General features: G+C 54.3%; 2 protein-coding genes and 1 long non-coding RNA gene across 3 annotated transcripts; 2 read left to right on the top strand and 1 right to left on the bottom strand.

Annotated features, from left to right (window-relative positions):
• The first annotated feature begins 910 nt into the window (after positions 1 to 910).
• Positions 911 to 9,651, top strand: LOC149128009 (uncharacterized). The gene is made up of 2 exons (XR_016229188.1): positions 911 to 1,020; positions 8,499 to 9,651. It is a non-coding gene; the product is annotated as an uncharacterized LOC149128009 (long non-coding RNA).
• On the bottom strand, positions 5,528 to 20,182 carry TMEM127 (transmembrane protein 127). The gene is made up of 4 exons (XM_002709557.6): positions 20,020 to 20,182; positions 19,296 to 19,613; positions 8,684 to 8,848; positions 5,528 to 8,009 (listed from the first exon to the last, which is right to left on the bottom strand). The coding sequence occupies exons 2-4, from the start codon at positions 19,537 to 19,539 to the stop codon at positions 7,702 to 7,704; spliced, it is 717 nt and encodes a 238-aa protein (XP_002709603.1). The 5' UTR covers positions 19,540 to 19,613; positions 20,020 to 20,182; the 3' UTR covers positions 5,528 to 7,701.
• Positions 20,183 to 20,375: 193 nt separating this feature from the next.
• Positions 20,376 to 24,648, top strand: CIAO1 (cytosolic iron-sulfur assembly component 1). Its single transcript, XM_002710031.6, has 7 exons — positions 20,376 to 20,638; positions 21,743 to 21,891; positions 21,975 to 22,086; positions 22,176 to 22,264; positions 22,476 to 22,677; positions 23,102 to 23,189; positions 23,997 to 24,648. Exons 1-7 carry the CDS (start codon positions 20,500 to 20,502, stop codon positions 24,235 to 24,237), a joined length of 1,020 nt encoding a protein of 339 aa, XP_002710077.1. The 5' UTR covers positions 20,376 to 20,499; the 3' UTR covers positions 24,238 to 24,648.
• Positions 24,649 to 27,983: the final 3,335 nt, after the last annotated feature.

The following is a 27,983-nucleotide window of genomic DNA, read 5'->3' as shown; positions in this document are numbered from 1 at the left end:
CTCCTGCCTTCTCAGGCACATTAGCAAGAAGTTGGATCAGAAGTGGCAGAGCCAGGATTCAAACTAGCACTCTGATATAGAACGCTGGTGTTCCAAGCAGTGGCTTAAACCACTGTGCCACAACACCCACCCTTGGCAGAAATAATTGACTCTAGGGGGTGGGAGGGCAGGTGTTGGGGGAAGAACCGCTATAATTCGAAAGTTGTACCTGTGAAATTTATATCTGGGCCAGTGCCATGGCACACTAGGTTGATCCTCCACCTGCGGTGCTGGCATCCCATAGGGTCGCCAGTTCTAGTCCCAGCTGCTCTTCTTCCTATCCAGCTCTCTGCTGTGGCCTGGGAAAGCAGTGGAGGATGGCCCAAGTGCTTGGGCCCCTGCACCCGCATGGGAGACCAGGAGGAAACTCCTGGCTCCTGGTTTCGGATCAGCACAGCTCCGGCCCTTGCAGCCATTTAGAATTAACCAACAGAAGGAGGTTCATTGGGAAGTGAACCAATGGATGTAAAACCTTTCTCTCTGTCTTTCCTTCTCACTGTCTGTAACTTACCTCTCAAATAAATAAATTTATATTTATTAAATGAAAACTCTCTATAACAAAAAGAAATAATTGATCAGCACGAAGAGGCAGGGCTTCAATTATACAAAGAAATCAAAAAGGACTGTTTGGCACCCGCCTGACTCACCCAGGTGTTTTTGTATGCCCTTGCTCCATTTTGATGATCGATGGACCAGTGCCGCAGCTGTGGCCTGAGAAGGTGATGGTGGCCAGGGGCTCAGCAGAAGTGAGAGTAAGTGAGGGTGGGGAGATCTAAACCGGGTGGCAGACAAGGGAGAGGGTGAGCTCTGTAGCTGCCTCCGGAAAGCTGTGGTGGTGGAGACTGGCTCATCTGATGCACGTCATTTTCCCCCAGAACTCGTGCCAAGGAGTGCACCTGCATGGCACATGGTGGTGAACGCCCACATCCCCTCGTGACGGAAGCACCGCTGCCCAACTGCCTCTTTGGGAACTGCACCCCAGTGAGTTTACTCAGCCAAGGTCACACACCTCCCCTCTGGGGACAATGACTGGCCCCTCGCTTGTACTCAGGACAACTCTGAAGGCCACCCCAGCTTCAGAGCTCTGTACAGGGCAGCTGAGGTGGCTATGAAAGTCCTCTTCAAACCAACTTCTCCTTCCAATCCCGGCTGCCTCCTTCCCTTCTGCCACAGGTGTTGAACTTGAGAGCACTTCCTGCATGCTGGTCTCCAAGACTGCTGCCGGAGGACCCGGCCTGAAACAGACTCTGTCCCAGAGCTCCAGCGTAGCCCTTGATCCTGGGCACCCTCTGCCTGGTCAGTGGGGAGGCTCAGCACACTCCCTCTCCAGTGTCCCTTGCCCTCTGTCCTGCGGGTCCCAGACTAGAGAGTGTGTCAGCCAGTTTGAGCCTCGGGCAGAGTTAGTAAGCACCTATGTATTGTCTTAGCAGCAACATGCCTAGAAATCACTTCTCAGGCATTACCCCCAAGGGCAGGCATTGCACCAAGGGCTAAATGGGCCTGCTCTCAGTTATCATTAGCTCTGATGCCTGGGCCTTGGTCCCTTTCCAACAGTAAGTTGTTTGAGTCTGATGCAACCCCTGGTCTCCAACTATTAGGCCAAAAGGCAGCAATAAGTGCCTTTTCTTTCCTTCAAAATGTGTATGCAACCCAAAGCTCTATCCATCTATTATTCATAATGGAAAGTGTTCACAATCTTCATCCACTTCTCCTCACTATGTGAAATCTCCTCAGAGCAGGCAATTTGCTCCAAATTCAGAATCTAAAACTTTTTGAAAGATTCTGTTTTCGTCATCAAGAATGAGGTTATACATGAACTGCAAGGCCAAAGACACCTCAGGTCGACTCCTCTCAGAACCAGGCCAGAACATCTAGTGATCAGCTGTTGTGTGATGGGCCCCTTCCCCAACACCTGGCTGAGACACTGGGCCTTGGGGGCCAATGGCTACCTTCCCCTTCTACCAGGTCCCAGGCCCTCCACACCACTAGCCCTCGGGAACAGTACTGGTTGCCTTCCACGTGCAGGGAGCTACACTAGGGGTGATGTCCCTTCTTCTCTCTATCCCTTGATTGGCCCAGGGAAAGCGAAAGATGACTACTCCAGTAGGCAGGTGGGGAGGGGGAGACTGGTCTTGACAGGCAGCTCCAGCCCTCCTTCCCCTTGGGAGTGGGCCGCCTGCAGGGAAGAGAATCCCACTGCTTGGCATAGGGGTGCAGTCCTGCAGAGGTCAGACTTTCTCTGGTCGAGTGCTGTCATGTTACGGGCAGGAGGCGGGGGGAAGTGGCTTAGCCTGCCTTGTGATAGGACTGTATGAGCAACCCACAAGCTGACAGACCTAAAGACAGGGCCTCCAACCCAGCCCATCTGCCACTCCTTTACTTCTCAGGGTCTTCAAAGAGACCCCAGGATAGCTTTCCTGACCCCTTCAGCCTTGCCCTTAGAATCCATGGCATTTCGTGGCATGTCTCTAGTATGAGTTTTCACCGTTTGGGTAGCCACCTTATGCCCTTCCCTTGCCAGCTGAGATCTCGAAGACTCGGGAGACGCCATATGATGACTGTGCCAATGGAGGCTGAAGAGCAGCAATGAGCAGTGGGGGGAGCGCTCGGGGGCATGCGGTGGCTTCACATCGCCGCTTCCGGGACATGTGTTGTGCCAGCATCGACTCCCCAACAAGGAAGTGAACCCCAGGGAAGCAGCTGGGCTACGTGGTGCACCTCACCAAGAAGTGAAGGTCCTTTACGGGGCTAGCCGCCATTTTCTAGAAACAGAAGTAAGGACAGAACCTTCTGAACAGGGCTGCTCATGGGCTGCATCCTCAGGGACTCACTCAACCCCTGAAACAAGATGGATCCACAGTTGTCTCTCAAGTTTCTTTAAAAAATCTATTTATTTGAAAGGTAGAGTGACAGGGAGAGGAGGACAGACAGAGGGAGAGAGATCTTCCATCTGCTGGTTCACTCCCCAAATGGTCGCAATGCCTGAGGCTGGGCCAGGAGCCTGGAACTCCTTCCAGGTCTCTCATGTGAATGGCAGGGGCCCAAACACTTGGGTCATCTTCCGCTGCTTTCCCAGGCGCATTAGCAGGGACTTGCACTGGTGCTCACATGGGGTGCCAGTGTCACAGGCGGCGGCTTAACCGCTGCACCATAATGCCAGTCCCTGAAAGTTCTTCCATTGCCAAACTCCTCAGATACATGGTTGGGCAGAGGGGCCTCTCCCTCTCTAATGCCTGCCCGCCCACCCAAATGGGCAGCCAGCCCAGCCCAGCAGTGTCCACTGACATTCTCCTGAGGAAACTTCCCTCTAGCAGCAACACAGCCTAGCATTTTCCCCAAAGCTTCCAGAGAAAAAAGGGTGTCTTAGCTCTCGAGCCAGCGTCCTTCACACAGTGCCTTCACTTCACGTGACTACAGGAGACATTTTTTTGTTCCCACCCCAATTACAAGGCTATGCCCACAAAAAATGCAGAGGCAGAGGAAAGACTGTAGTCTTTGAGCTCAAGGGCCACGGGCTTCACTCGTCCCTGGAGTCTCCACACAGATCCTCGTGTCCCCCGTATGCAGCGGCTGAGTGTGCGGACACCATGGGTGAGATGCCAGTGGAAGGCTTCCTCATTATCCAGTGGAGACCACCCCCCTACACACAATGCTCCTGCTCCCCAAGGGCCTTCCCTTGCTGCCCTGCACATCCCCCAGCTTCAAGTGTGGGAGCCACCCTGGGCCTGCACAGCCAACTCCACCTTACACCTGTTGTGTAGATCCCTATGGCAGCACCCAGCAGAGACACTGGGTCTTGGGGGCCAAGTGTGACTGCTCTCTTCCCCTTCTACCTTGTCCCCTCTGCCGCTCTGTAACTCTTTCAAATAAATAAATGTTTAAAGAAAAAAAAAAAAAAAGCTGAGCCCTTTTTCCTTCTCAAAACCCTTCCAGGGCTTCCCTCACCTTTCCAACCTCCTCCCTCAACCCCATCCTGGCCAATGTGCTTTTGTTTTGCCATCACCTCAGTGGGTCCTCCCAACCCCCAAATACTCTTCCACATCAAGCCCTCGGGGAAGCCTTTCCTAATCAGATCAGAAGTAGCACAGGGGTCTGCACTGTGGCAGCAGGTTAACGCCCTGGCCTGAGGTGCCAGCATCCCATATGTGTGCCGGTTCGTGTCCCGGCTGCTCCACTTCCGATCCAGCTCTCTGCTATGGCTTGGGAAAGCAGAGAGGATGGCCCAAGTGCTTGGGCCCCTGCACCCGCATGGGAGACCAGGAGGAAACTCCTGGCGCCCGGCTTCAGATCGGCCCAGCTCCAGCTGTTGCAGCCAATTGAGTGAAACACTGGATGGAAGACCTCTCTCTCTCTCCCTCTCTGCCTCTCCTCTATGTGTAACTCTTTCAAATAAATAAATATTAAAAAAAAAAAAAAAAAGTAGCACAGCACTTTCCCATTTCACTCTGCCTCCAGAGACAGGTCCACCTCCTGAACCAGGGCCATAAAAGCCTCACAGACAGGGCACCCATCAGCCACGTCTTTCTTGGGGTAAACTAACAGTGCTTTATGCACAACCAAAGGGGCCCTTCACAAGTGTCCGAACGGACCTGCAGTGACAGCAGGCACGTTCCCGGCTCCTGCAAAATGTGTGTATTGTCCCAGGAATGGAAACAGAATCCCAAAGTGGGCTGCTTCGAAAAGGAGCCCTAAGCCCTTTGACCATAGGCTTAGTGTGTGGGGGAGTGCTTGAGGGAGGGACCGGGGAGATTCTGGGCAACCACTGAGGTTTGACACTGCCCTGGAAGAGCTCTGCTACACATCACACTCCCACAACGGTTTTTACTCCCATGCCTTTCCCAGTATCCACTCCCAATGTTTCAAAGAAGGGATGGAGCACCAGGCACAGCCTGAAGAAGTCCACTGCCTCCCATACAGTGGCTACAGTTTGAAAGCAGCGGTCTCCTGCAGCTAACCTGGGAATGCAGAGGAGCTCAGGGTTTAAAGTTGAGAACGTGGGCAGAGTCTACTAAGTTGTGGGTGCTAGAAACTTCCTGTTGGAAGCTGTCAGGATCAGGGCACTCCTGGAGGTGAAAGTGGCGTGCATGGAGGGGTAGGTGTTTGGTTTAGTGGTTAAGAAGTAGAGGAGGGTGTATGTCGTGTAGCTGAGGACCTGGGTTTGACTCCCGGCGCCAGCTCCTGACTCCAGCTTCCTGCTAAAGCAGACCCTGGAAAGCAGCAGTGACGGCTCAAGCCATCAGCATCCTGCCACCCGTGAGGGAGAGCTGGATTGAAATCCCAGCTCTCCACTTCAGGCCGCCAGTCACGGAAGGTTTTTGGGGAGTGAAACAGCACAAGGAATGCTGTTTCTCAACCTAAAAAACTGTAAATGCCCTGCACGGAGAAGGCACAGGTACATGCTGATTATGCTTTAAATCATGAGCCGCTTGTCTAAGAGTTAAAGAACAAACCAAATCAGGAGATATGACAGAAAAATGACAGACAGCCATTGGAGTTTACATTCTCATTTGTGGTTTCTGCTGTTTTTGTTTTGCTTTTTAATTTTTTTCCTAGAAAAAAAAAAAAAAAAACACAACCAGGGGAATTTATATGACAAACTATCGGTGTCAGGATGGCTGGGGAAGAGAGAAAGAAAGGCCCGAGGCATGGGAGGCAAATAAAAACCGGGTTCTGAATCACGTGGAACGGTCCACAGGGTCATGTCCAGGTCCTCGTGAGATGACCGGGTCACTTTGGCATGCGTGTTTGGTGCCTGGTCTCCTGGCCTGCCCACTCAGACACCCACAGTCAAAGAGAGCTGGCCACACCTCAGGAATCTGCCAATGACAAACTCAGGGCTTCACAGAAAGTCAGACTTCATTCAGCTCCGTGGCTCTGTGCGCGCCTATCACAGGGCATCGTTCCTTGCCTGACAGAAGAGTCTGGAAGAGCGGAGAGTCACCTTGGGACACACTTTGGCATCACGGCAGTGAACTCCAGGCAGCCTGGTCATCATCACCCACGTGGGCATCTGTCCAGACACCTCCTGTCACGTGGCCAAAGACAGACAGGGGCGGGACAGTCCCTTTCCAGCCACAGCTCAGCAGCAGTGTCCATTCTCCAGTCTTGCTTGAACTGCCTGTTGCCTTAAGGGTTGGAGGAGACCGGAATCTGTCTCCTTTCAGCTCAGCACTGGACGTGGATCCCAAAGCCAGTAACTGAACGAGGACAGCTTGGCCATCTGGATCCATATTGGAGGTCTGTCAAGTTGCTCCCACTGTATGTCCCAATGTCAGGGCAGAGAATTCTGCCAGACTTGGAGCTACAGGGCAGCCAGAGTGATGGCTGGGCAAAACAGATCCAGTTCCACACTGCTAGGCCAGAGTACATTTGAGACAGGGAGAGGGGCATGCAGCAAGCTGTAGCCCCCAGTGACAGTCTAGGGGACATGTGAGACCGAAGGCTACGGCCACGCCTGCTTGTCTGACGGGGTGGTTCTGACACCTCATGTGTGGGGCCCGCTGGTTGTGGTTCCTATGTGGAGAATGGTGGGTTCCTGCCCTGCCATGGCCCCTGTTCCTGAACTGAGGCCAGGTTACATCTCAGTGCCGCAGTTCTGAGGAGCACCACGCTGGCCGGCCAGCCAGGCCACAGTCCTCAGCCCCTCGGGGGCCACGCGGCTCTGGGTTCCACAGGAAGGCCCCAGGGAGCCACAGTTAGTGTGGGGTTGGGGGCAGGGACGAACCAGGGAGGAGGGCACACACTGCTGGGAAAGACTCGGGGAGGAAATACTATGGGCTGGAAAGGCGCCGTGGCCCAAAATACTGCAGAGCCAGAAGGAATGGGACACATTTGTGGAAAACAACAGCCTTGTCCCTATTTTAAAAAGAATATTATTGTCGCTGTTGCTTGGTTTTGTTTCCTTGTAAAACCACTCACATTTTAAAAGGCGAAGGGGCTGGGGAGATCAAGCCCCCTTCGCTCTGGTCACGTGTAGGCACCAGGAGGCCTCGGTCTCCTACCAGGTTCTCCTGCCTGGCTCCAGTCACACAAAGCCAAGGGCAGGGCAGGGCAAAGCAAGCGACTGCCCTGCTTCCCAACGGCAATTCCTTCTCCCCATAGAACCAGAACACTTGTGAGGAGAAGTCCAAAGGCTAAAGTGCAGAGAATTCCAAGGAACGGGTGGCCTGGCACTGGGGCACGCAGAGAGGGAATGGTAGGGGGACTGGAGCAGGGGACAGAGCAGGGTCACCCCAGAGCTGCGGCTGTGGAACAAACACTGGTCCTTGTGAAGGAAGTACCCCTTCCCCTGGGCCCTGGTGACACTTTTCTCTGGGGTGTTACTATCAGCAGCTTCCCAAGGAGGGTCTCGGCCCCCCCGATATGGCCTGCAAGGGGAGGAAACTTGTCGGACTATGCCTGGTTGGTAATGACTAGTGAACATGATGGGAGCAGAGGGTGGTAGGAGGGGAAACAGTGCATTATATAAAATCGATGAATCCCAGGTTTTAAGAGCAGGGACACATAGACAACCCTAAAGGCAAAGTCTCTCCTGGGGAAGGTGTTGTGGTGGACATGGTCAGGATCCTACCCGTGAGGCCTGCTGGGACAGGAGCTCCCCTGGGAATGGGAGGAGCTAGAGTTGGGGGAGGGACTGCCATGGAAGAGAGCTTCTGGTTGGCATTAGGGAGTGTAGGCTGGGGGCGGCTGGAATTGGTTGATGACCTCATACTCCGCCGGGTAGGGCTCATTCTCCTCCATCTCAGAGAGCAGCTCCAGCGCCTGCTCCTCCTCCTCTGTAGGGTAGTGGCGCAGGAGGTTGGCTGCTGTGGCCAGGATTGAGGCTCCACCAGCTCCTGCCACCAGGTAGAAGCTGACAGCAAAGGTGACATAGACCTGGGAGCCGTGGTACTTCTTATGTTGCTGCTGCTGGGCCAGGATGAGTTCGGAAGCCCAGTAAGAAAAGCCGATGACGGTGGCACACTGCAGGACTAGGGGATGGAGCGACAGCACAGAGGGCATTAGCCTTTAGCCGGGATGCTTGCTCTCAGCCTCTCTACCCAAACCCCACTCTCAGAGAACCTGCCTGGCTCTAGATCCTGGAAGGAACCCTTGGGACTCCTGACCTGACTCTGGAGACAGCCGTAGGCCCCTACCAGGCCTGTCCCATCTGCCTTGAGAATTTGCAACTGGGATATGAAGGCTGCCAGGTATGCCTGGGTACTTAAGGGGAACGGACAAGGTCATAGGTGCAGGAGCTGGACTGGGCACCACCCCAAGTCCGATGGACATGCCAGCCCAGTCATGAGAGAGACAGTTGGCTGGTTTCCAGGGAAGCAGCCACCCACCCACGTACTCCAGGGGAGACAGCCTGGCTCCTCCCTCATTCCAGGCCCTGAGCTCGATTAAGCTGCAAACACCATGTTTGGAGTGCTGTGAGATTCCCTGTGGGATTCTAACACCACCCCCCTTCTCCACAGCTGAACTGAATACGTTTGTGATCCTGGCAAGTGTGCAAGCAAATGACTGAAGCAGGCTGCCAACAGCCCCGGTGCTCCGTGAAAAGCTACCGCCTGCTCCTACAAACCAGAGTCCCGCCTGCTGCTCCCAACAGTGTGCACCTCCCAGGCAGTTCCTCCCCACTACAGGCAGGCCCCAGGCTTACCGGTGAGGATATGGGCGAAGGCATAGCGACGGGTGATCTTCAAGGCTGGATGCTTGGGCCCAAAGACATCCAGAAGGAAGGCAGAGAGACTACACAGGATGCCCAGGAAGCAGAAGGCGGCAATGACCCGCAGGAGTAGTACTGTCTGAGGATTCATGCAGAAATCTGGGGGGGGAGAAGCAAATCTTCAGGGCCTCAGGTAACACCCTGATGTAGGCAGTCCCACCTGGGCAGGGGTTGGGGGCCCCCAGCACAGTCCTGGGGGGCTGGGGAGTCCTGGACTGCACTCTCCTAGCACCTGCTCCCAGCTGCTCTGCAGGGGAGCTGGGACAACTTCCACGGGGGCCTTGGTGCAGCCCCACCCACCTCAAGGCTTTCTCGGGCGACAAGACCAGTCTGAAGCAGGACTCCTGCCTGTGCCTACTGTGCTCTTTCAAGCACTTTTAAAGATCCTGAGGATTAACCAGGCAGGTTAACCCACTCTGCCCCAGGATGCTGGGCTGGCCCAAAAGGCTCGCTGACTTCTAAGCCATGACAGAGGTGGCTATAGCCAGAAATCAAATAGTGCTGATTCTCCATTCACTCATTCACTCCCTTTTTGCTCCGAAATGAAAGCTGAACTTGACACTACGTTAAGCGAAATAAACCAAATTCAGAAGGGACCACTCGTGAGCCAGCCAGAACAAATTCATACAGACAGAAAGTAGAATGCTGGTTGGCAGGGCCTGGGGAGGTATCATTGAAGGGATACAGTTTCAGTTTGGGATGATAAAAAATTGTGAAAATGGATGGTGGCCATGGTTGTACAACAACGTGAACACACTTAGTCACTGAACTGGGCACTTGCAATGGCTAAAATGGTAAATGTTATGTATATTTTACCATGGTAAAAAAGAAAAAAAAAGTTGAAGCAGTTTAGAGAAATGTATACCTACAGGAACGCATTAAATATATTAGGAAAGATGGTAGATTGGACCATCTCATTTCTTTTTACTTCCTCCCTGAGCCCTATTAGAACAAAATAATTTCTTAAAGAATTATTTTATGGGGCTGGCACTGTGGCGTCGCAGCTAAAGCTGCTTCCTGCAGTGCTGGCATCCCATATGGGTGCTGGTTCGAGTTCCAGCTGCTCCACTTCCCATTCAATACTCTGCTGTGGCCTGGGAAAGCAGTACAAGATGCTCCAAGTCCTTGGGCTCCTGTACCCACATGGGAGACTGGGAAGAAGCTGCTGACTTCAGACTGGCACAGCTCCGGCCATTGCGGCCATCTGGGGAGTGAACCAGCAGATGGAAGACCTCTCTCTCTCTCTCTCTCTCTACCTCCACCTCTCTGTAACTCCGCCTTTTTTTTTTTTTTTTTTTTTTTTTTTTTTTTTGACAGGCAGAGTGGATAGTGAGAGAGAGAGACAGAGAGAAAGGTCTTCCTTTTGCCGTTGGTTCACCCTCCAATGGCCGCCACGGCTGGCACACTATGGCTGGCGTACCACGCTGATCCGAAGGCAGGAGCCAGGTGCTTCTCCTGGTCTCCCATGGGGTGCAGGGCCCAAGCACCTGGGCCATCCTTCACTGCCTTCCCGGGCCACAGCAGAGAGCTGGCCTGGAAGAGGGGCAACCGGGAAAGAATCTGGCGCCCCGACCGGGACTAGAACGCCGCTAGGTGGAGGATTAGCCTATTGAGCCGCGGTGCTGGCTAACTCTGCCTTTCAAGTAAATAAATAAATTTTTTTTTAAAAGGATTATTTTATTTATTTGAAAGGCAGACTGACAGGGTGGGGGTAGAGAACCACTGTGCCACAACACTGACCCCAAGAAAACATTACAAAAAGGCATAAAACCATATGAAAGGAAAAAGAGGTACAAAACAAAATTCTGAAAACTGGAAAGAACAGACCTAGACTTGATAGAGGTGAGGAAAAAAGCCAGCAGGGGAAAAGCAAAGCATCAGCTACGCTTGTACCATAAAGCTCCAGAAGGCTCAGGAACTGACAGCACCGGGGGTGCTCACTCCACCAAAACCAGGAAGGAAACCCAGAAGCAGAAGACACGCCATTCAAGGCACCCCAAGGCTGAGGTGAAGGGAGAGCCCCAGGATGGCACACACACACCGTTCACACGGGGCAACCTCCGTGCCTTTCCAGGACTTCAACAGCATCTTTTAAAATTTTTTTTTCCGAAAGGTACAGTTACAGAGAGAAAAGGAGAGAGAGAGGCTGAGAGATCCTCTATCTGCTGGTTCACTCCCCAGATGGCTGCAATGGCTGGAGCCAGGCCAATCTAAAGCCAGCAGCCAGGAGCTTCTTTCGGCTCTCCCATGTGGGTATAGGAGCCCAAGGACTTGGGCCTCCTCTACTGCCTTCCCAGGCCACAGCAGAGAGCTGGATCAGAAGTGAAGCAGCTGAGATTGAACATGGCACCCACATGGGATGCTGGCACAGCAGGCAGAGACTTAACCTACTATGCCACAGCACCAGCCCTGATTTTTTTTTAAAGATTTTATTTATTTATTTGAGAGATAGAGTTATAGACAGTAAGAGGGAGAGACAGAGAAAAAGGTCTTCTGTCTGTTGGTTCACTCCCCAAATGGCCGCAACAGCCAAAGCTGAGCTGATCCGAAAAGCTAGGAGCCAGGAACTTCTTCCAGTCTCCCATGTGGGTGCAGGGGCCCAAGGACTTCGGCCATCTTCCACTGCCTTCCCGGGCCACAGAAGAGAGCTGGATTGGAAGAGGAGCAACCAACCAGGACTAGAACCGGCGCCATATGGGATGCCGGTGCCACAGACGGAGGAGTAACTACTGTACCACCACACCAGCCCCAATTTTTTAAAAAAATTTTTTAAAGATTTATTTGAAAGGCAAAGTTACAGAGAGAGGTAGAGACAGAGAGACAGAGAGACAGAGAGAGAGAGAGAGAGAGAGAGAGAGAGAGAGAGAGGTCTTCCATCCGATGGTTCACTCCCCAGATGGCCGCAACGGCCGGAGCTGCGCTGATCCGAAGCCAGGAGCCAGGAGCTTTTTCCGGGTCTCCCATATGGGTGCGGGGCCCAAGGACTTGGGCCATCTTCCACTGATTTCTCAGGCCATAGCAGAGAGCTGGATCGGAAGAGGAGCAGCCAGGAATCGAACCAGCGCCAATATGGGATGCTGGCACTTCAGGCCAGGGTGTTAAGCTGGTGTGCCACAGCGCCGGCCCCCCGTTTTTTTTTAATTTCAACAAAACACACTGTTGGTCTCCTTTGATGCTTATGCAAACTGCTACAGCTCCCGGAAGTCTACAATAAAGGGTGATCCAGGAAGAAAGCGGGCCAGGATTAAGTATTTCAAGCCTTAATGAAAGTAGGAAATGGGCCTTCATTTTGTTCCCTCCTGTCTTCCAACCTGTGACAAGCTCTCCTCTCCTCAGGCCCGTGGGTCATCAAGTGATTTAGGAAACTCGGGAAAGGGCTGGCAAGATTCGGACTACAGGTTTCTTTCCCAAATCCTGACCTTGGGCTAAGAGTTGGAGCAGTGATGAGGAGTTTAGTGCACATCTGAATTATGGGGGTGACAGCTGAAAACATGTTCCCTGATCCCCAGACAGTCCGACTGTAGGTCTGGAGCAGGGCCTTGGAATCTAGAGTTCAAAATGCAGTCCAGGTAATCCCCTGCAGGTGGTCCCAGCCTTATACAGCAAACAAAACAAAACAAAAAACCCCACTGATCCCAGACTCCAAAGATGAACTGATGTAAAGTTCAAGAACCTGGGCAGAGGACCTAAACCTAAGCAAGCAAACTCAACACCAGGGTGTCCTGCGTAGGAGGAGCCCCTGGACCTGTGTGACCATGCATGTGGAGCCTGCCTCAGGGTTAAATCCATCAGCAGATGCTGCCTGGGCTCAAACAAGGTCCTCATGCTTGTGTCTGGCACCAGGTCCCCCATTCTTGTCTACGGACCATCTGTTTTGGGACCAGGCATCCAGGCTGAGCAACTGCCTACTGTCAGGAAGCTTGCCTGTGCGGGAGCCCCGCCAGCGCCAGCGCCAGCGCCAGCACCAGCCTTTGTTTAATCTAACCCCACACAGCCTCAGTGCTATGGGCCTGCACAGTCCAGACACCCACAGGTCCTCACTGGAAGAAAAGCTCTAGGAGACAGGACTAACCCCTGCCTTTACTTGGAACATTGTTAAAAACTCCCTGCGATAGTTCTTCCTGGGGCCCAAGTGGCACGTGGCAGGTACCAACAGAACCAAAGTGCCCACTCAGTGCCTCTGAGCATGACCGGCCAGAGGCAGGCTGCACGGGCTCGCGTCACCCGCTGCTCTGCGGCTGGCTGGGATGGCATTTGCCTTACTTAATGCCCCCTGGCACTCTGAGGATGGGGACATGTGGGACTTCAGAAGGCCTGTACTTGGATTCTTCTGCTAGGTGGTGAGCACAGGAAGTCTTTGTTGTCCTTAAAAATGTACACTTACGATATACACTGTGCCACTTATTTTATTTTTATTAAAGATTTATTTATTAATTTATTATTTCCCACCCTCAGAGTGACAGAGAGAGTGGGAAAGACTGAGAGAGAGAGAAGGAGAGCAGGAGGGAGGGAGGGCGAGAAACTTCCATCCACTGCTTCAAACCCCAAAAAGGCCACAACAGCCAGCTCTGGGCCTGGTAGAAGTCAGGAGCCAGGAGCATCCTGGACTCGCATCTGGGTGGCAGGGGCCCAAGCACTTGGGCCATCGTCTGCTGTCTTCCCAGGCGCGTCAGCAGGAAGCTGGATCTGAAGCAAAGCAGCCAGGACTGAAACTGGCGCTCCAATATGGGAGGCCAGCACTGCAAGCAGCAGCTTAGCCCGTCTCTCCACAATGCTGGCCAGTAACACACTTATTCCAGTGGAGGACAGATACACGGTACAAAGCTTCACAGGTGACGTCCCTCTCCTTCCAGGTGTCCTCTGACCGACCCCAGAACAAACACTGCTGGAGCTACTTTGCACACACAGATCAATCAAAAGTTTGGGGTGGCCGGCGCCGCGACTCCCTAGGCTAATCCTCTGCCTAGCGGTGCCAGCACACCGGGTTCTAGTCCCGGTCGGGGCTCCGGATTCTGTCCCGGTTGCCCCTCTTCCAGGCCAGCTCTCTGCTGTGGCCAGGGAGTGCAGTGGAGGATGGCCCAGGTGCTTGGGCCCTGCACCCCATGGGAGACCAGGAAAAGCACCTGGCTCCTGGCTCCTGCCATCGGATCAGCGCGGTGCGCCGGCCGCAGCGCGCCGGCCGTGGCGGCCATTGGAGGGTGAACCAACGGCAAAGGAAGACCTTTCTCTCTGTCTCTCTCTCTCACTGTCCACTCTGCCTGTCAAAAAAAAAAAAAAAAAAAAAAAAGTTTGGGGTGGATGTTGTGATGCAGTGGTTATGCTTAGGACGACCACATCCCAAGGAAGAATGCCTGGTTCAAGTCCTGCTACTCCACATCTGCAATGCACCTTCCCACTAAGGTGCCTGGGAGGCAGCAGATGATGCCCAAACACTCGGGTTCCTGCCACCCACGTAGGAGACCTGGATAGAGTTCCTGGCTCCTGACTTCAGCCTGTCCTATCCCTGGCTGTTGTGGGCATCTGTGCAGTGAACCAGCGGATGGAAAATCTGTTCTCCCTCTCTCTGCGTCATTTTGCCCTTCAAATAAATAGATAAATCTTTTAACAAATGCTATTTTTAAAAAATGTTCCTGGAGCCTGCATTGTGGCATAGTGGGTTAAGCTGCTGCCTGCAACACTGACATCCCATATAGGCACTGGTTCAAGTCCTGGCTGCTCCGATTACAATCCAGCTCCCTGTTAATGGCCTGGAAAAGCAGTGGATCATGGCCCAAGTGCTTGGGCCTTTGCACCCTTGTGGGAGACACAAATGGAATTCTAGGCTCCTGACTGTTGTGGCCATTTGGGGAGTGAACCAGCAGATGGAAGATAGATCTCTCTTTCTGTAAGTCTTTCAAATAAACAAATAAATCTTAAAAAAAAAAAAAAAAAAGTTCTCTCTGTGAATCCTTGTTGTCCACTCTGGCCGGGGCGGGGTGTGGGGTGTGGTTTATCACACAGCTCAGATGAAAGCCAACTCTAGGAGATTAGCTTGACTTTGTCAAGGTCACACAGAGTTAGACTCCAAATGTCAGTGAGGGCTCCCCTGTACTGAGCAGCTCCGAATCACCCAGCCCCTGAGCCAGCCACTTTATTTTTCCCTGATGGAGAGAACCAATCAAGTCCTCAAGAGCTGTGTTTGAACAGCCAGAAGCTGATACCGTCAGAGGCAGCCGCAACCCGCAAGGCCAGCAGCTGCTGAGCTTACAAAAGGAACCGTGTGGGCTATGAAATCTCACACACACACACACACACACACACACAAAAGGCAAGAAAGGTCTGGGCCACTGTGCAACAAAGAATGTCCACATGGGCAATTACTGGACGAAACCTATTGGGGTGGTGTTGAAGCCTGGGCAGCACTCAGGCCCTCCAGTCCAGCTCCGGAACATGCTCAGGACACCAGCAGAGCTCTGGACCTGGAGCCAAGTCCTCGGCTGGCCACAGGCTATGTGTTACCTTGAGCAGGTCACTTTCTGGGAGGGTCAGCTGACGCGATGCTGTGACACAGCAGCCCCCTGTACTGGGACTGCCCCGGCCACTGGTGTGCCTCTACTTGCTGCCCCAAAACTTCAACGACACACATCAATCAGTGTGGGCCAGACAAGGGGCCCACAAAGCCAGACTCAGGGGCTGCCCACCAGACTGAAAATGGGGTACCGAAAAGCGACTTTTGACCCAAAACTCCAACACATTTTGTTTCAACGTTAAACTGCTTTCCTCTGTTCCAAAGCTGTGACTTAAACAAACCCTCCGGTTCAGTAGGGAAAGCAAACAGGAAATTCCCTCTGGGGGTGCTCATGGATGCCCCAGAGCCTGCCCGCTAACAGGCGGGCTTTCCTCAAAGGATTTCTGTGCACCCAAGAAGGCCAGGCAGTTCCCGGGGCGTACAGGACGCAGCTCAGAGCCTCCCCTGGGCTCAGCAGCTCGGCATCTTTCTCCCCTCCCTTCCCGGACAGCAGTACAGCAGGGCAGGCCACAAACACCAGCTCCCTTGAGAGCATGGCTAGACAAACAAAGCCCCAGAGGTGCTGCACGGGTGACTTTACTTGTGGGACAGAAATGGTACACAGGGCTGGGTCTGTAAATTTGACCTGGTGGTTCAGGGGACAACACTTGGGCAAGACGCACGGCACACCCTCTCCTCCAGTTGTGCTCCGGCCTGTTTATTTTGGTGCACATGGCTTGCCGGTCCCCTCCAGTCATCAGGGAAGAAGGCAGCTACTGTGTAATAGGATCCCATGGAACTGACTTTGCCCAAGGTCACTGGTGAGTCACCGGCTGGGTTTGTTTTGAAGGCCCTGGCTCTTCCTGTCTACCTGTCCCTTGCTCTAACTCATGCCTGACCCACATAGGCTGCGGCAGGAAGGCAGATGTGGCTCCTGACCAGCTTCCTGCTTCTGTCCCATCTCCTTGCCTCCTTGCTGGGATCCCTGTTAGAGGAGCTCCCCCACTGCCCCAGGCCTTCTCTGTGTATCCATCCCACCTGCACGGCCCTCCCACTGTGACTCCAGCTTTCAGACAGGCCTCCGACACAGGCCACCAACAGGGCCATCTGGTGCCAGCTCCGTAATCCCGCAGATACCAATGGTCTTAATCTGGAGACAGGCCTTGCAGGCCCTGGAAGTGCCAGCTGCACCTGTCACCACCCTGCAGGCACACAGGCCCTCCCTGGAAGGCCCTTGATCTTCCAGAGGCTACTGACAAGCATGAGTCACCTGACTTCAAATCCAGCACTTCCTCATTCTCCAAATATGCTTCCTGAGGCTGTTGGTGGCACTGTCATTCGCTGGTGGCACTGTCATTCGCCGGTGGCACTGTCATTCACCGGCCACACTGGAGCAGCAGGTAGGGTGTGGCGCTCCCCCTCCCCAGGACCACTGGAGACCCCAACAAGTCTCTGGACCTGGGCTGGGGTGAAAGATCTCTGAGAGACACAAGCACGCCTTTAGGGGAGAGGGAGAATTCAGAACGGAGTCTTTTAAGCCAGCCTGCGTCTGCTACAGCCTTGGAGGCCTGGGAATGACAGTGGGAGGGTGAATGGCTCTGCCTCCAGATTACCAATCCAAGCCCAAACATGGAGGCCACGTGCAATAAAACAGAGTTCGGCTTCTGCTGGGCTTGTGATAAAAGCTCAATGAGAACAGAGAAATGAAGAGCCTTGGGCAGCTCTAAAGGAAGGGCAAAGCAAGCTGGAGCATGCTTGGCAGGGTGGTCAGGGGATGGACTTCAGAGCAGTTGTGTGCTACGGAGCTCCCTGAGCCGAGACCTTCACAAAGCACAGCTGAAGGCAGTAGCTACCAAGTCAGGACGTTCTGTAGGAGCGACAGAAAGCAGGCAGGAACGTGCTCAGCACCATGTCAACATGGGCGTTCAGGCAGGGGCTGAGCGGTGACCGGCTAGCCTGCCCTCCCTCTGGAGCGTCTGTAGGAGCCGTGTGCCCCCAGCTCTGCTCCCTCAGGCTTCCAGGTCAGGACATCTCTCTGCCCTGCAGATTAGCACAGCACACAGGACACCCGTGTCTGAAGACCGTATGCCTGGGCACTCAAAACCCAACAAGTACAGAGACAAGGGGGAGGAGAAGCAGTTAGGGACCTCCTGGGTCCCCAGCTTCTCCTGTGATAGCTTGGGGGGCACCAGGGTCAACTTTCTAATCAATGGGCACCAAATGTTCCTAGTGTGCAACCGCCAAGGAGAGGGCCACAGCTGCCCAGGCAGAAACTACACAAGGGCTAATGTGAACAAATGTACTGTCAAGGTTAAGGCCACGTGCTTTATGAAAGACAGAGTCCGACCTGAGTAATTTCTTAGAAAGGGTACATAGATATGTGAACAAATGAGAGGCTGCAGCGAGAGTTCACTTCTATTTTTAATATGGCTTTGACAAGGATGCCCTTGCACACCTAGGTGGGATGCCCACGAGCTCACTCTTCTACAGCTGAGGTGAATCAAAGGGTAGGGACCGTGAGTGAGACGGCATCACTTCATGCTGGCATGAGAGATGCGAGGGAGCCCCAGCTACGCCAACCCCAGCTGGGTGGCCGGGGCATCACTTTGTTTTTCTGAGCCCCAGCTCCCCAGATCTCAGAAATAACGATGAGACCTGATCGCCTCTTGCTCCATCACAAGAAACTTCCAGGGACGATCTGCCAAGGAGGGGCGTGGTGAACGGTCTCCCAGCTCCTGGGTGACACTGAACTCTCAAGCACTGAACCACCAGAGACCGATGCCGAATTAACAGACGGTGGCAGCTGTGTTTCAGGGAAAGCCAAGTGCAGGGAACTGTGCTGAGGGAAAGCCGACCAGACGCACTCCAACTCCACGGCCTTTAAGCTGTCAGCTACATGGCAGAGAAAAAGCTGCCAGCACCAAGCCTCCTTCACGGGCCTGATTTCGGCTTTCATGAGCCAATCCAGCCAATGGTATCATCCAGGTGAGATCTGGGAACAAACCAGAAAAGCTCCCAACCTGTGCTCCGTAAGATCACCCTAAAGCTTCTAGAACTCTAGAGAGAAGCAAAATGTTGAAAGAAGGCTCAGAGACAGACAACATGGGGAAGGAGATGAGGCTTTTCCGCCTTCTTCACCTTGAAGAGGTGGGATATAGCCCAGGGCACAGAGAGGCACAGGGGCCGTTTTGCCAATTCTAGTGCCTGAATCTGTCAAAAGGCAACATGTAGATATTTCACAGGAAGGGCTTCCAACATGCAGGGCAGCGACATCTGGAATGCCTCCTCGCCAGTGACAGCACAGGTGGAAAGCAAGAAGGCCTTCAAGAAAGGCTCAAAAAGACTTCGGGGTGATGAACTGCGCTGTGACTAGGGGCTGTGTGGGCAGCACGCACCATTTTCACATAAAAACCAGGTGCTGCCACCCTGCCCTCACCCGGCCTTCACCCTCACCGAGGGACGCGGGACTGGGCAGGATGGGCGCGGGGGCTCCCAAGGATCCACCTTCCCGAAGGCACTGGCCTCCCCTTCAGTAAACTGAACACTTTCCTCTGCCTACCTGGTGCAGAAGCAGGAGGACCACAGTCAGGCACACCTGTAATGGTTGCAAAGACTCACGTCCAACTCTTACTGATGCGGGCAACGGAACTGAGTTCTGATGACCTAAAACGCCACGAGCTCTCTCGTTCCTCTAGTAAAAATCCAATCACCATACAACTCTAAAGTATCTTTTTAAACCTGTTCATACTGGAAGCTCCCTTGTCTCCACCCATCAGTCCAGAGCGGCTTTCCTGCATCCCACAGGTTCCTTAGAAGGGAGCAGCTGGTTGTGATACCCAGCGCCCTTCCTCCCGCAGAAGCCTAAAATAGCAGCAGTCCGGATTAGCATGGCTGTGAGAAGGTGCATTGCTGAATAACATCAGATTTAATGAGGTGCCCGGACCCCAAACAGAGCCACCTGGTGGGCAGGAACACAAGGCAGGAATGGGGCCGTTTCCTTCCACCAAGTGCCTGGCCCTGGTCAGCTCCGCTCCCCACCCAGGCCCGGAGCGCCCTCACCTTTCAGCAGGTCCGGGTGCACGTAGCCCAGAACATCCGAGACCCCCAGCTCTTGGCGGGAACAGGTGCCTCCGTGGATGTGCAACCAGGCGGGCTCGGCGAGAGCAGTGCACAGCGCGGTGATGGACAGGGCGCCAGGCAGGGCCGAGGCCAGGCTACGCTCCGGCTGCTTGGGCACAGAGCTGCCTCCCGGGCTCCTCCGCCGGCGCCCGCCGGGCAGCCCTGCGCCTCCGGGGGCGTACATGCCCGGGGCCGCCCGCCGTCGCTCTGCGGTCGCTGCTGGTAGCCGCCGACCTCCGCGGGGCGCGCAGAGCCTGCCTGTCCCGGGAAGAGCAATGCGCTAGGTTCGCAGCCGGTGAGGCCGGCGGAGGGCTGTCAGGGCCGACCCGGGAGGATGGGGGTTGGAACCAGGGATGAGAGGAGAGGGGAGGGCTGCGGCGATTTGGGGGGCGGGGACAGAGGACTTTGGAACAGGGGTGTGGGAGGAGGACCTGCAGAGGGCCAGCGACCAGGTTGGGTCTTGGCAAACTACGGTGACGGGGAGGAGGTACCGGGGCTCGGCTACGAGGAGGCAGAAGACCCGGACGCGGGGTCTCGGCCAGAGGGTGCTGGGAGGGGGCGGAGGACCAGGCTGGGCCGCAGGGACTGGGGATCTGGGACCGGCACTTTGGGGTGCCACCTGAGCAGAGGAAGGACCCTCCCCAGGCGACTCCCTGTTCCTCACCGGTCAGCAGGCCTCAAGGCTGGGATGGCGCCGCTCCGCCCCGTCACGGGCTCCTCTGCTGCCCGGGGCCGAGCGATCCCAGGCCCCAATCCCGCAACGCCCGGACCGACCCAGCCGATCCACTTCCGGCTTCCTCCTCCTCTGCCTCCGCCTCCTCGGGCTCCCCGCCCCGGCCCTCGCGCGCGTCACGGCCCGGGCGCGCCGCCGGCTCTGTGCGCAGGGCCTCATGGGACTGGTAGTTCGGGGCGGTCCCCCGATGGTTTCCGGGGGTAGGGGTGAGGAGAGCGACTACAACTCCCAGAGGGCCATGCAGCCGCGCAGCGGGCGCTGTAGTTCCTGGTACGGCCCCGGCCCCCGGCCGGAAGCGGGACCTGTGGGTGACTGCGGGCGCTGGAGTGGGCGTCGCGGAGGCTCGCGCGCCTGTAGCAGCGGTCAGCGCGGCTGACTGCCCACCTCTTCCTAACCCTGCGCCCTGTCGCCATGAAGGATTCTCTGGTGCTGCTGAGCCGTGTCTCGGCGCACCCGGACTCCCGCTGCTGGTTCCTGGCCTGGAACCCTGCAGGGACTCTGCTGGCCTCGTGCGGTGGCGACCGTAGAATCCGCATCTGGGCCACCGAAGGTAAGGCTGGCCTGCCTGTGCGACCTGCGCCGAGAGCGCACCGACGAGGCCGACCCCGAACGAATTACAGACCGCGGGATGGGCGACCTCCGAGTCAGGCGTTAGGCACCCTTAGAAGGGTTTTTCGTGCAAAGGAGGCAGCAAGTGCTGGACGCGAAATGCCGACAGACAGGCTGGAACTCTTGCGGAATGGTAACAGTTGCGGAGGCAGCAAGATGTGGAGACGCGGTGGCGGGAAAGTAGCTCGCGGGAACCCTGGCACCCGCTAGGTGAACTTTGCCTTTTATCCCGAGGGCATTTGGGAGCCATTGTCAGTTGTCAATCAGGGTGGTGACTCCGTGGGAAGCAGATTCAGTTACTCTTTGAAGAAGCTTGTTTAGGGTGGGCGTTGTGGTGCAGCAGGTTAAGCCGCAGCTAACACCGGCCTCCCTTATGAGCCCCGGCTGCAGTCCCAGCTGCTCCTGCTAGTCCAGCTCCCTGCTGATGTTCCTGGGAAGGCAGCGGATGATGGCCCAAGTGCTTGGAGACCAGGATGGAGTGCCGGACCTAGCCCTGGCTGTTGTGGACATTTGAAGAGTTGCTTTGGTTTTCTTTTTTTAAGATTTATTTATTTACTTGAAAGGCAGAGTTATAGAGAAGCAGAGGCAGAGAGAGAGAGAGAGGTCTTCCTTCTGCTGGTTCACTCCCAATTGGCCGCAACAGCCAGAGCTGGACCAATCCGGAGCCAGCAGCTCCTTCCAGGTCCCCATGCAGGTGCAGGGGCCCAAGCACTTGGGCCATCTTCTGCTGCTTTCCCAGGCCACAGCAGAGAGCTGGATCGGAAGAGGAGCAGCCAGGACTCGAACCAGTGCTCATAGGGGATGCTGGCACTGCAGGCCATGGCTTTACCTGCTACTCTACAGCGCTGGCCCCTGCTCTGATTTTCAAATAAGTACATAAGCCTCTTTAACAAGAAGAAAGAAAAAGAGCATGTTGTTAAGTAGACTGATGGAGCCTTATCCCTACAACTTGGCCCCGCTCCTAGCCCCATTGTCAGGCATTGGTGATGCCTCCGCGCCTCCTGATGACCCCAGCTCCAGAGCCTATCCTGTCCTCTGCTCTTAGGTGACAGCTGGGTCTGCAAGTCTGTCCTTTCTGAAGGCCACCAGCGCACCGTGCGGAAGGTGGCCTGGTCTCCCTGTGGGAACTACCTGGCCTCTGCCAGCTTTGATGCTACCACCTGCATTTGGAAGAAGAACCAGGATGACTTTGAGGTAAGCATGCTGGAGGGGACCTTGCTCCTTAGGGCGAGTTTAGGAACCTCAGCCAACCCTTCTCAACCCTCCTCCCTTTGCAGTGTGTAACCACTCTTGAGGGCCATGAAAACGAGGTCAAGTCAGTGGCTTGGGCCCCATCTGGCAACCTCCTGGCCACCTGCAGCCGAGACAAGAGTGTGTGGGTCTGGGAAGGTGAGTCCCGGGTCCCTGCAGGAGTCAGGACCCAGCTGACAGCCGTTCCACGGTGGGCTTCCGGCTTCCCTTCCTTTTGTCTCCCACAGTGGACGAAGAGGATGAGTATGAATGTGTCAGTGTCCTCAACTCCCATACACAGGATGTCAAGCACGTGGTTTGGCACCCAAGTCAGGAGGTAACCGTTGGCCAGCATGGGCTCCTGGTGGGCGGGGACCCTGGGGAGAAGGTGGGCGCCCAGCCTTTTTCTGCTCCTCAGCCTCAGCCTGCCAGTACGGGGTCTCTGACCAGAAGACCCTGGTCTGAGCCCTGGGACTGTGCTACTCGGCACACAGGCACTTCCTGGGCCACACAGGCGAGTGCTGGGTCTCTCCCCTCCCTCCCCCCAGCTGTTAGCCTCTGCCAGCTACGACGACACAGTGAAGCTCTACCGGGAGGAAGAGGATGACTGGGTGTGCTGCGCCACCCTGGAGGGCCATGAGTCTACTGTGTGGAGCTTGGCCTTTGACCCCAGCGGCCAGCGCCTGGCATCCTGCAGTGATGACCGAACCGTGCGCATCTGGCGCCAGTATCTACCAGGCAACGAACAAGGTGCGGGTCCAGTAGTGGAGCTACAGGAGACACGAGAGGCGTGCGGTCTGCTGGGACACATGCCTGATGGTGGCGCGTTGGAGTAAAAGGAGCGTGTGCCAGGAGAGGGCTCCAGATAGAACACTCAGAGGAGCTGGGGAAAGCTGCGTGAACAAGGGGTCATAGGATGGGAAGGATTTGAGGAGGAGTCGGGTGGGTTGGCTCAGCTGGTTGCGTGGCCTTCGAAGGCAAGCTGCTAGGTGGGTACGCGATAGTCTGCGGCAGGACAGGAGTATTTCCTTCTTGGAGTTCTGCTCCAGGAGGACCCGTGTGGCCACAGTGTGTGCTGCGGGTCGGTGAGGATGGCGGCACAGGGATGGCCTGAAGTCTGCGGTGCGCAGCTCCTCCGCCGAGGCCTCGGGCTCAGAACCGGTCTGTCTTGCAGGGCTGGTGTGCAGCGGCTCTGCCCCCAGCTGGAAGTGTGTCTGCACTTTGTCTGGCTTCCACTCCAGGGCCATTTACGACATTGCCTGGTAAGACCTCCATCCCCACCCCACTCCTGGTAAAGCAGGGATTTGAGAGACATCGTGACCCTCTGTCCTGCTACCAGCGGGGCACAAGAGAAGAGCCGCCCTGTTTCTGTAGATGAGGCCCCCTGTCCACCATGCTAGAGCCGGCCGGCCTGCGAGTCCCAGGGGCAGGACTCAGCCTTAGACCCAGGAGCCCTGGTTAGGAGCGCAGGCTCTGAGGGCAGCACCAGCCCCGGGATTCACGCAGTGCCAGTCCGTCCAGAGAGCAGGACTGAATCTGTGGATCGGTGGTTGGGGTTGTTACGGTTTGGAAACACAGAGGGAGAGTTAGGCAGAAGACAGTTCTGGCCCTGAGAGGGAGGCCTAAGAATTAATGCTAAACAAAGGAAAAAGTTCATAGGCGTCCAAGCATAATTAGTATTAGCAAACAGTTTGGAGTAACGCATACGAGTATGTTGCAAAAAAAGTGGACTTAAGCAAATAATGGTAAAACTCAGTAGCCTGTTCTATCAGTTAAAAAAGACTTCAAAGCATGGGAAACCACTTATGCTCAATGAGAAGTGTGCTCTTCAGAGCTGCTTGGGGTTTTTAGGTTAGTTATAACTGGAAGGAGTATGGAGGCATCTGCAGACCGAGGGAGGTGCTGCTCGTGGCTCTGTCTTTGGGACACTCCCCGGTAAGACTGAGCTGAGGCCTGCAGCTGGGAAGAGAACAGGCAGGGACTGTAGAACAGCTCTCTCTCTTGCCCAGTTTGCCAGACTGGGGAGGGAAGAGCAGTCTGCACACCTCCTGATGGCACATTTCTCCCAGGTGTCAGCTGACCGGGGCCCTGGCTACAGCTTGTGGGGACGATGCCATCCGAGTGTTTGAGGAGGATCCCAGCTCGGACCCGCAGCAGCCCACCTTCTCCCTGACGGCCCATTTGCGCCAGGCCCATTCCCAGGATGTCAACTGCGTGGCCTGGAACCCCAAGGAGCGGGGGCTCCTGGCTTCCTGCAGTGATGATGGGGAGGTGGCCTTCTGGAAGTACCAGCAGCCTGAAGGCCTCTGAGCTGCCTTGACTTCGGCATCACAGTTCCTGAGAAAGTGTGCTGAGACTTTGCCAGTCCCAGGAGGGCCTGGAGGAGCATCCTTGACCTTGATTCAACTTGGCTGGCTTCTCTGCAGACTCAAAAAGAGGCATGGAGCCACAGGGTGGCTGGCTTTTCCCCTCCTTTGACACGAGGCCCTCAGTAAAGAGCTACAGAATGCCAGTCCATTTTTGTTAACTCAGAGTTTGCTTGCTTTGGGACACAGTGTTAAATTTGGGTGGGTAGGGAGTGTACTGTGTGTGTGTGTGTGTGTGTGTGTGTGTGTGTGTGTATACAAGGGTATGTCAGAAAGTTCCCAGAGATTGTATATTGTGAAAAGATCATGGGTTTCAAAAAAATTTTTGCACCAAAATAAACATCTTTTAATTCCATTTTCCATGAACTTTTTGAAGTTCCCTCATATATATGTAGAAGGGAGAGTGTGTCTCAGACCTTTCCAAAACTGTAAACTTTACAAAAATAATACATTTGAGTCCAAAGTCTTATTTTATAAGAACAGTCACAATTTAAAAAATTCCGTGGTAGTGGCTGGCACTGTGGCAGAGCAGGTAAAGCCACCACTTGCAGTGCTGACATCCCATATGGGCGCCGGTTCGAGACCCGGCTGCTCTGCTTCCGATCCAGCTCTCGGCTATGGCCTGGGAAAGCAGTGGAAGATGGTCCAAGTCCTTGGGCCCCTGCACCCGCGGGGAAGACCTACAAGAAGCTCCTGACGCCAGCACCGTGACTCACTAGGCTAATCCTCCACCTGTGGTGCTGGCACACCGGGTTCTAGTCCTGGTCGGTGCACTGGATTCTGTCCTGGTTGCTCTTCTTCCAGTCCAGCTCTCCGCTGTGGCCCGGGAAGGTAGTGGAGGATGGCCCAAGTGCTTGGGAGACCAGGAGGAAGCACCTGGCTCCTGGCTTTGAATCGGTGCAGCACGCCGGCCTTAGCGGCCATTTGGGGGGTGAACCAATGGAAGGAAGACCTTTCTGTCTGTCTCTCTCACTGTCTAACTCTGCCTGTCAAAAAAAAAGAAGCTCCTGGCTTCAGATCAGTTCACCTCTGGCCGTTACGGCCAATTGGTGAGTGAACCAGCAGATAGAAGACCTCTCTGTCTCTCTGCCTAACTCTTTCAAATAAATAAATAAATAAATCTTAAAAAAAAGTTCTGTGGTAATTCCTTGTCTGAAATAGGTTCTGCTTTCCCAGTTTCTGGGTAAATTTCTGTATTTAAGACATTCTACTAGGGGCCAGCATTGTGGCACAGCAGGTCAGGCTACCGCCCGCAACACTGGCATCACATACGAGCGGTGGTTTGAGGCCCAGTTTTTGGTTTTGTTTGTTTTTTAAGATTTATTCATTTGTTCAAGAGGGAGAGACAGAAAGAAAGGTCTTCCTTTCTCTGTTCACTCCCCAAATGACTGCAATGACTGGAGCTGGGCCAGGCTGCAACCAAGGGCCAGAAGCTTGTTCCAGGTCTCCTACCTGGATGCAGGGGCCCAAGCACATGGGCCATCTACTGCTTTCCCAAGCGCATTAGCAGGGAGCTGCATTGGAAGTGAAGCAGCCAGAACTTGAACTGGAGTTCATATGGATGCCGGCTTGCAGGCTAAAGCTTGACCTACTGTGCTACAACGCTGGCCCTGATCTACAGAGTTAGAGGCAGAGGCAGAAAGAGCTAGAGAAGTCTTCCATCTGATGGTTCACTCCCCAAATGCCCACAATGGCCTTTGCTGGGCCGGCCAGGAGCTTCCTCTGAGCCTCGTGGGTGCAGGGGCCCAAGGACATGGGCTATCTTCTCCTGTTTTCCTAGGCCACAGCAGATAGCTAGATGGGAAGTGGAGCAACCAGGACTTGAACTGGCCCCTATATGGGATGCTGGCACTTCAGATGGCAGCTTAACCCACTGTGGTACAGCGCTGACCCCAGATAAAATCTTAAAAATAAGTTCAACCAATGTTAAAGGAAAATTTTTTTTTTTCCAGACAGAGTTAGACAGTGAGAAAGAGGAGAGAGATTTATAGACAGTGAGAGACAGAGAGAAAAGTCTTCCTTCCGTTGGTTCACTCCCCAAATGGCTGCTACAGCTGGCGCTACACCAATCCAAAGCCTCCCGGTCTCCCATGCGGGTGCAGGGCCCAAGCACTTGGGCCATCCTCCACTGCACTCCCGGGCCACAGCAGAGAGCTGGACTGGAAGAGGAGCAACCAGGACAGAATCCAGTACCTCAACCGGGACTAGAACCCAGGGTGCCGGTGCCACAGGAGGAAGATTAGCCAAGTGAGCCACAGAGCCCATATGGGATGCCGGCACTGCAGACAGTGGCCTTAACCACTATGCCACAGCACCAGCCCCAAATTACAGTATTTAGACTTGGCTATTTGGCTAACCATTTTCTGAAAAATTAATGGAATAAACCTTTTACTTCCCAGTAAATAACTGATAAAAGCTTTCAAGCAAAAATTTGCATTTCTGAAAACTTGCATTTCTGCCATGAGCTTTATTGATGGTGAAATGTATACACATTTCATAGAAGTGTGTATTTCAATGATCCAACATTTTCCAAATGACCAATGCACGACATTACAATTCATGGGTAAAATTCACTCATAGTGTAAACAGGGCCAGCATCATGGTATAGCAGGTTAAGCCATAGCCAGCATCTCGGGTAGGTGTCAGTTCTAGTCCTGGCTGTTCTGCTGCTTACCCAGCTCCTGACTAATGCACCTGGGGAAGCAGGGGAAGATGGCCTAACTGCTTGGGCCCCTGCCATCCATGTGAGACCTGGATGGAGTTTCAGGCTCCTTGCTTTGGCCTGGCCCAGCCCCAGCTGTTGCAGTGGAGTGAACAAATGGATAGAAGATCTCTTTCCCTCCTAAAGACTGCCTTTCAAATAAATCTATTAAAAAAAAAAAAAGAGTAAAGTCAGGTTTAACAGAACTGAATAGAAGCCAGGTGGGGCTGGTTTTGTGGCATAGCAGGTTAAGCCACTGCCTGCAATACTGGCACCCCATATGAGCTCCAGTTCGAATCCACCTGCTCCACTTCTGATCCAGCTCCCTGTTAACGCGCCCAGGAAAGCAGTGGAAGATGGCCAAAATGCTCAGATCCCTGCACCCACGTGGGAGACCACAATAAACCTCCTGGCTTCAGCCTGGCCCACCCTGGGCTTTTGTGGCCATCTTGGAAGTGAACCAGCAGATGGAACATCTTTGTCTCTGCTCTTCTCTCTGCCTCTCAAGTAAATAGATCTTTAAAAACAAACAAAAAGAATGGGTGAAGTTTCAGATTCTACATTGCCTTTAAGAAACTACTACCTTGGGGGCTAGCGCTGTGGCGCAGTGGGTTAATGCCCTGGCCTGAAGTGCCAGCATCCCATATGGGTGCCGGTTCGAGTCCCAGCTGCTTCTCTTCCAATCCAGCTCTCTGCTAAGGCCTGAGAGAACATTTTTTCTCTCTCTCTGCCTCTCCTCTGTGTAACTCTGACTAAATAAAGTTACTACTTGAAGAATATTAATGCAGTATCAAAAGAATAGCCATAATTATCTGAACAGGCTTTTTTTATTTTTTTGACAGGCAGAGTGGTCAGTGAGAGAGAGAGAGAGACAGAGAGAAAGGTCTTCCTTTTGCCATTGGTTCACCCTCCAATGGCCGCTGTGGCCAGCACACTGCGGCCAGCGTACCACGCTGATCCGATGGCAGGAGCCAGGTACTTATCCTGGT

This window comes from Oryctolagus cuniculus, chromosome 2, assembly GCF_051225735.1.
Source record: "Oryctolagus cuniculus isolate XC-2025 breed Fujian yellow rabbit chromosome 2, ASM5122573v1, whole genome shotgun sequence".
NCBI lineage: Eukaryota > Metazoa > Chordata > Mammalia > Lagomorpha > Leporidae > Oryctolagus > Oryctolagus cuniculus.
This window is presented reverse-complemented; position numbering and strand designations above follow the sequence as displayed.

Excerpts from the sequence above, each read along its gene's own strand:
- TMEM127 (XM_002709557.6), bottom strand. The coding sequence starts at position 19,539 with ATGTACGCCCCCGGAGGCGCAGGGCTGCCCGGCGGGCGCCGGCGGAGG. Across the intron at positions 8,849-19,295 it reads GCACCCGGACCTGCTGAAAG|ATTTCTGCATGAATCCTCAG; the intron begins GTGAGGGCGCTC and ends CTCCCCCCCCAG. Across the intron at positions 8,010-8,683 it reads CTTCGCCCATATCCTCACCG|TCCTGCAGTGTGCCACCGTC; the intron begins GTAAGCCTGGGG and ends TCCATCCCCTAG.
- CIAO1 (XM_002710031.6), top strand. The coding sequence starts at position 20,500 with ATGAAGGATTCTCTGGTGCTGCTGAGCCGTGTCTCGGCGCACCCGGAC. Across the intron at positions 22,678-23,101 it reads TCTACCAGGCAACGAACAAG|GGCTGGTGTGCAGCGGCTCT; the intron begins GTGCGGGTCCAG and ends TCTGTCTTGCAG. Across the intron at positions 23,190-23,996 it reads GCCATTTACGACATTGCCTG|GTGTCAGCTGACCGGGGCCC; the intron begins GTAAGACCTCCA and ends CATTTCTCCCAG.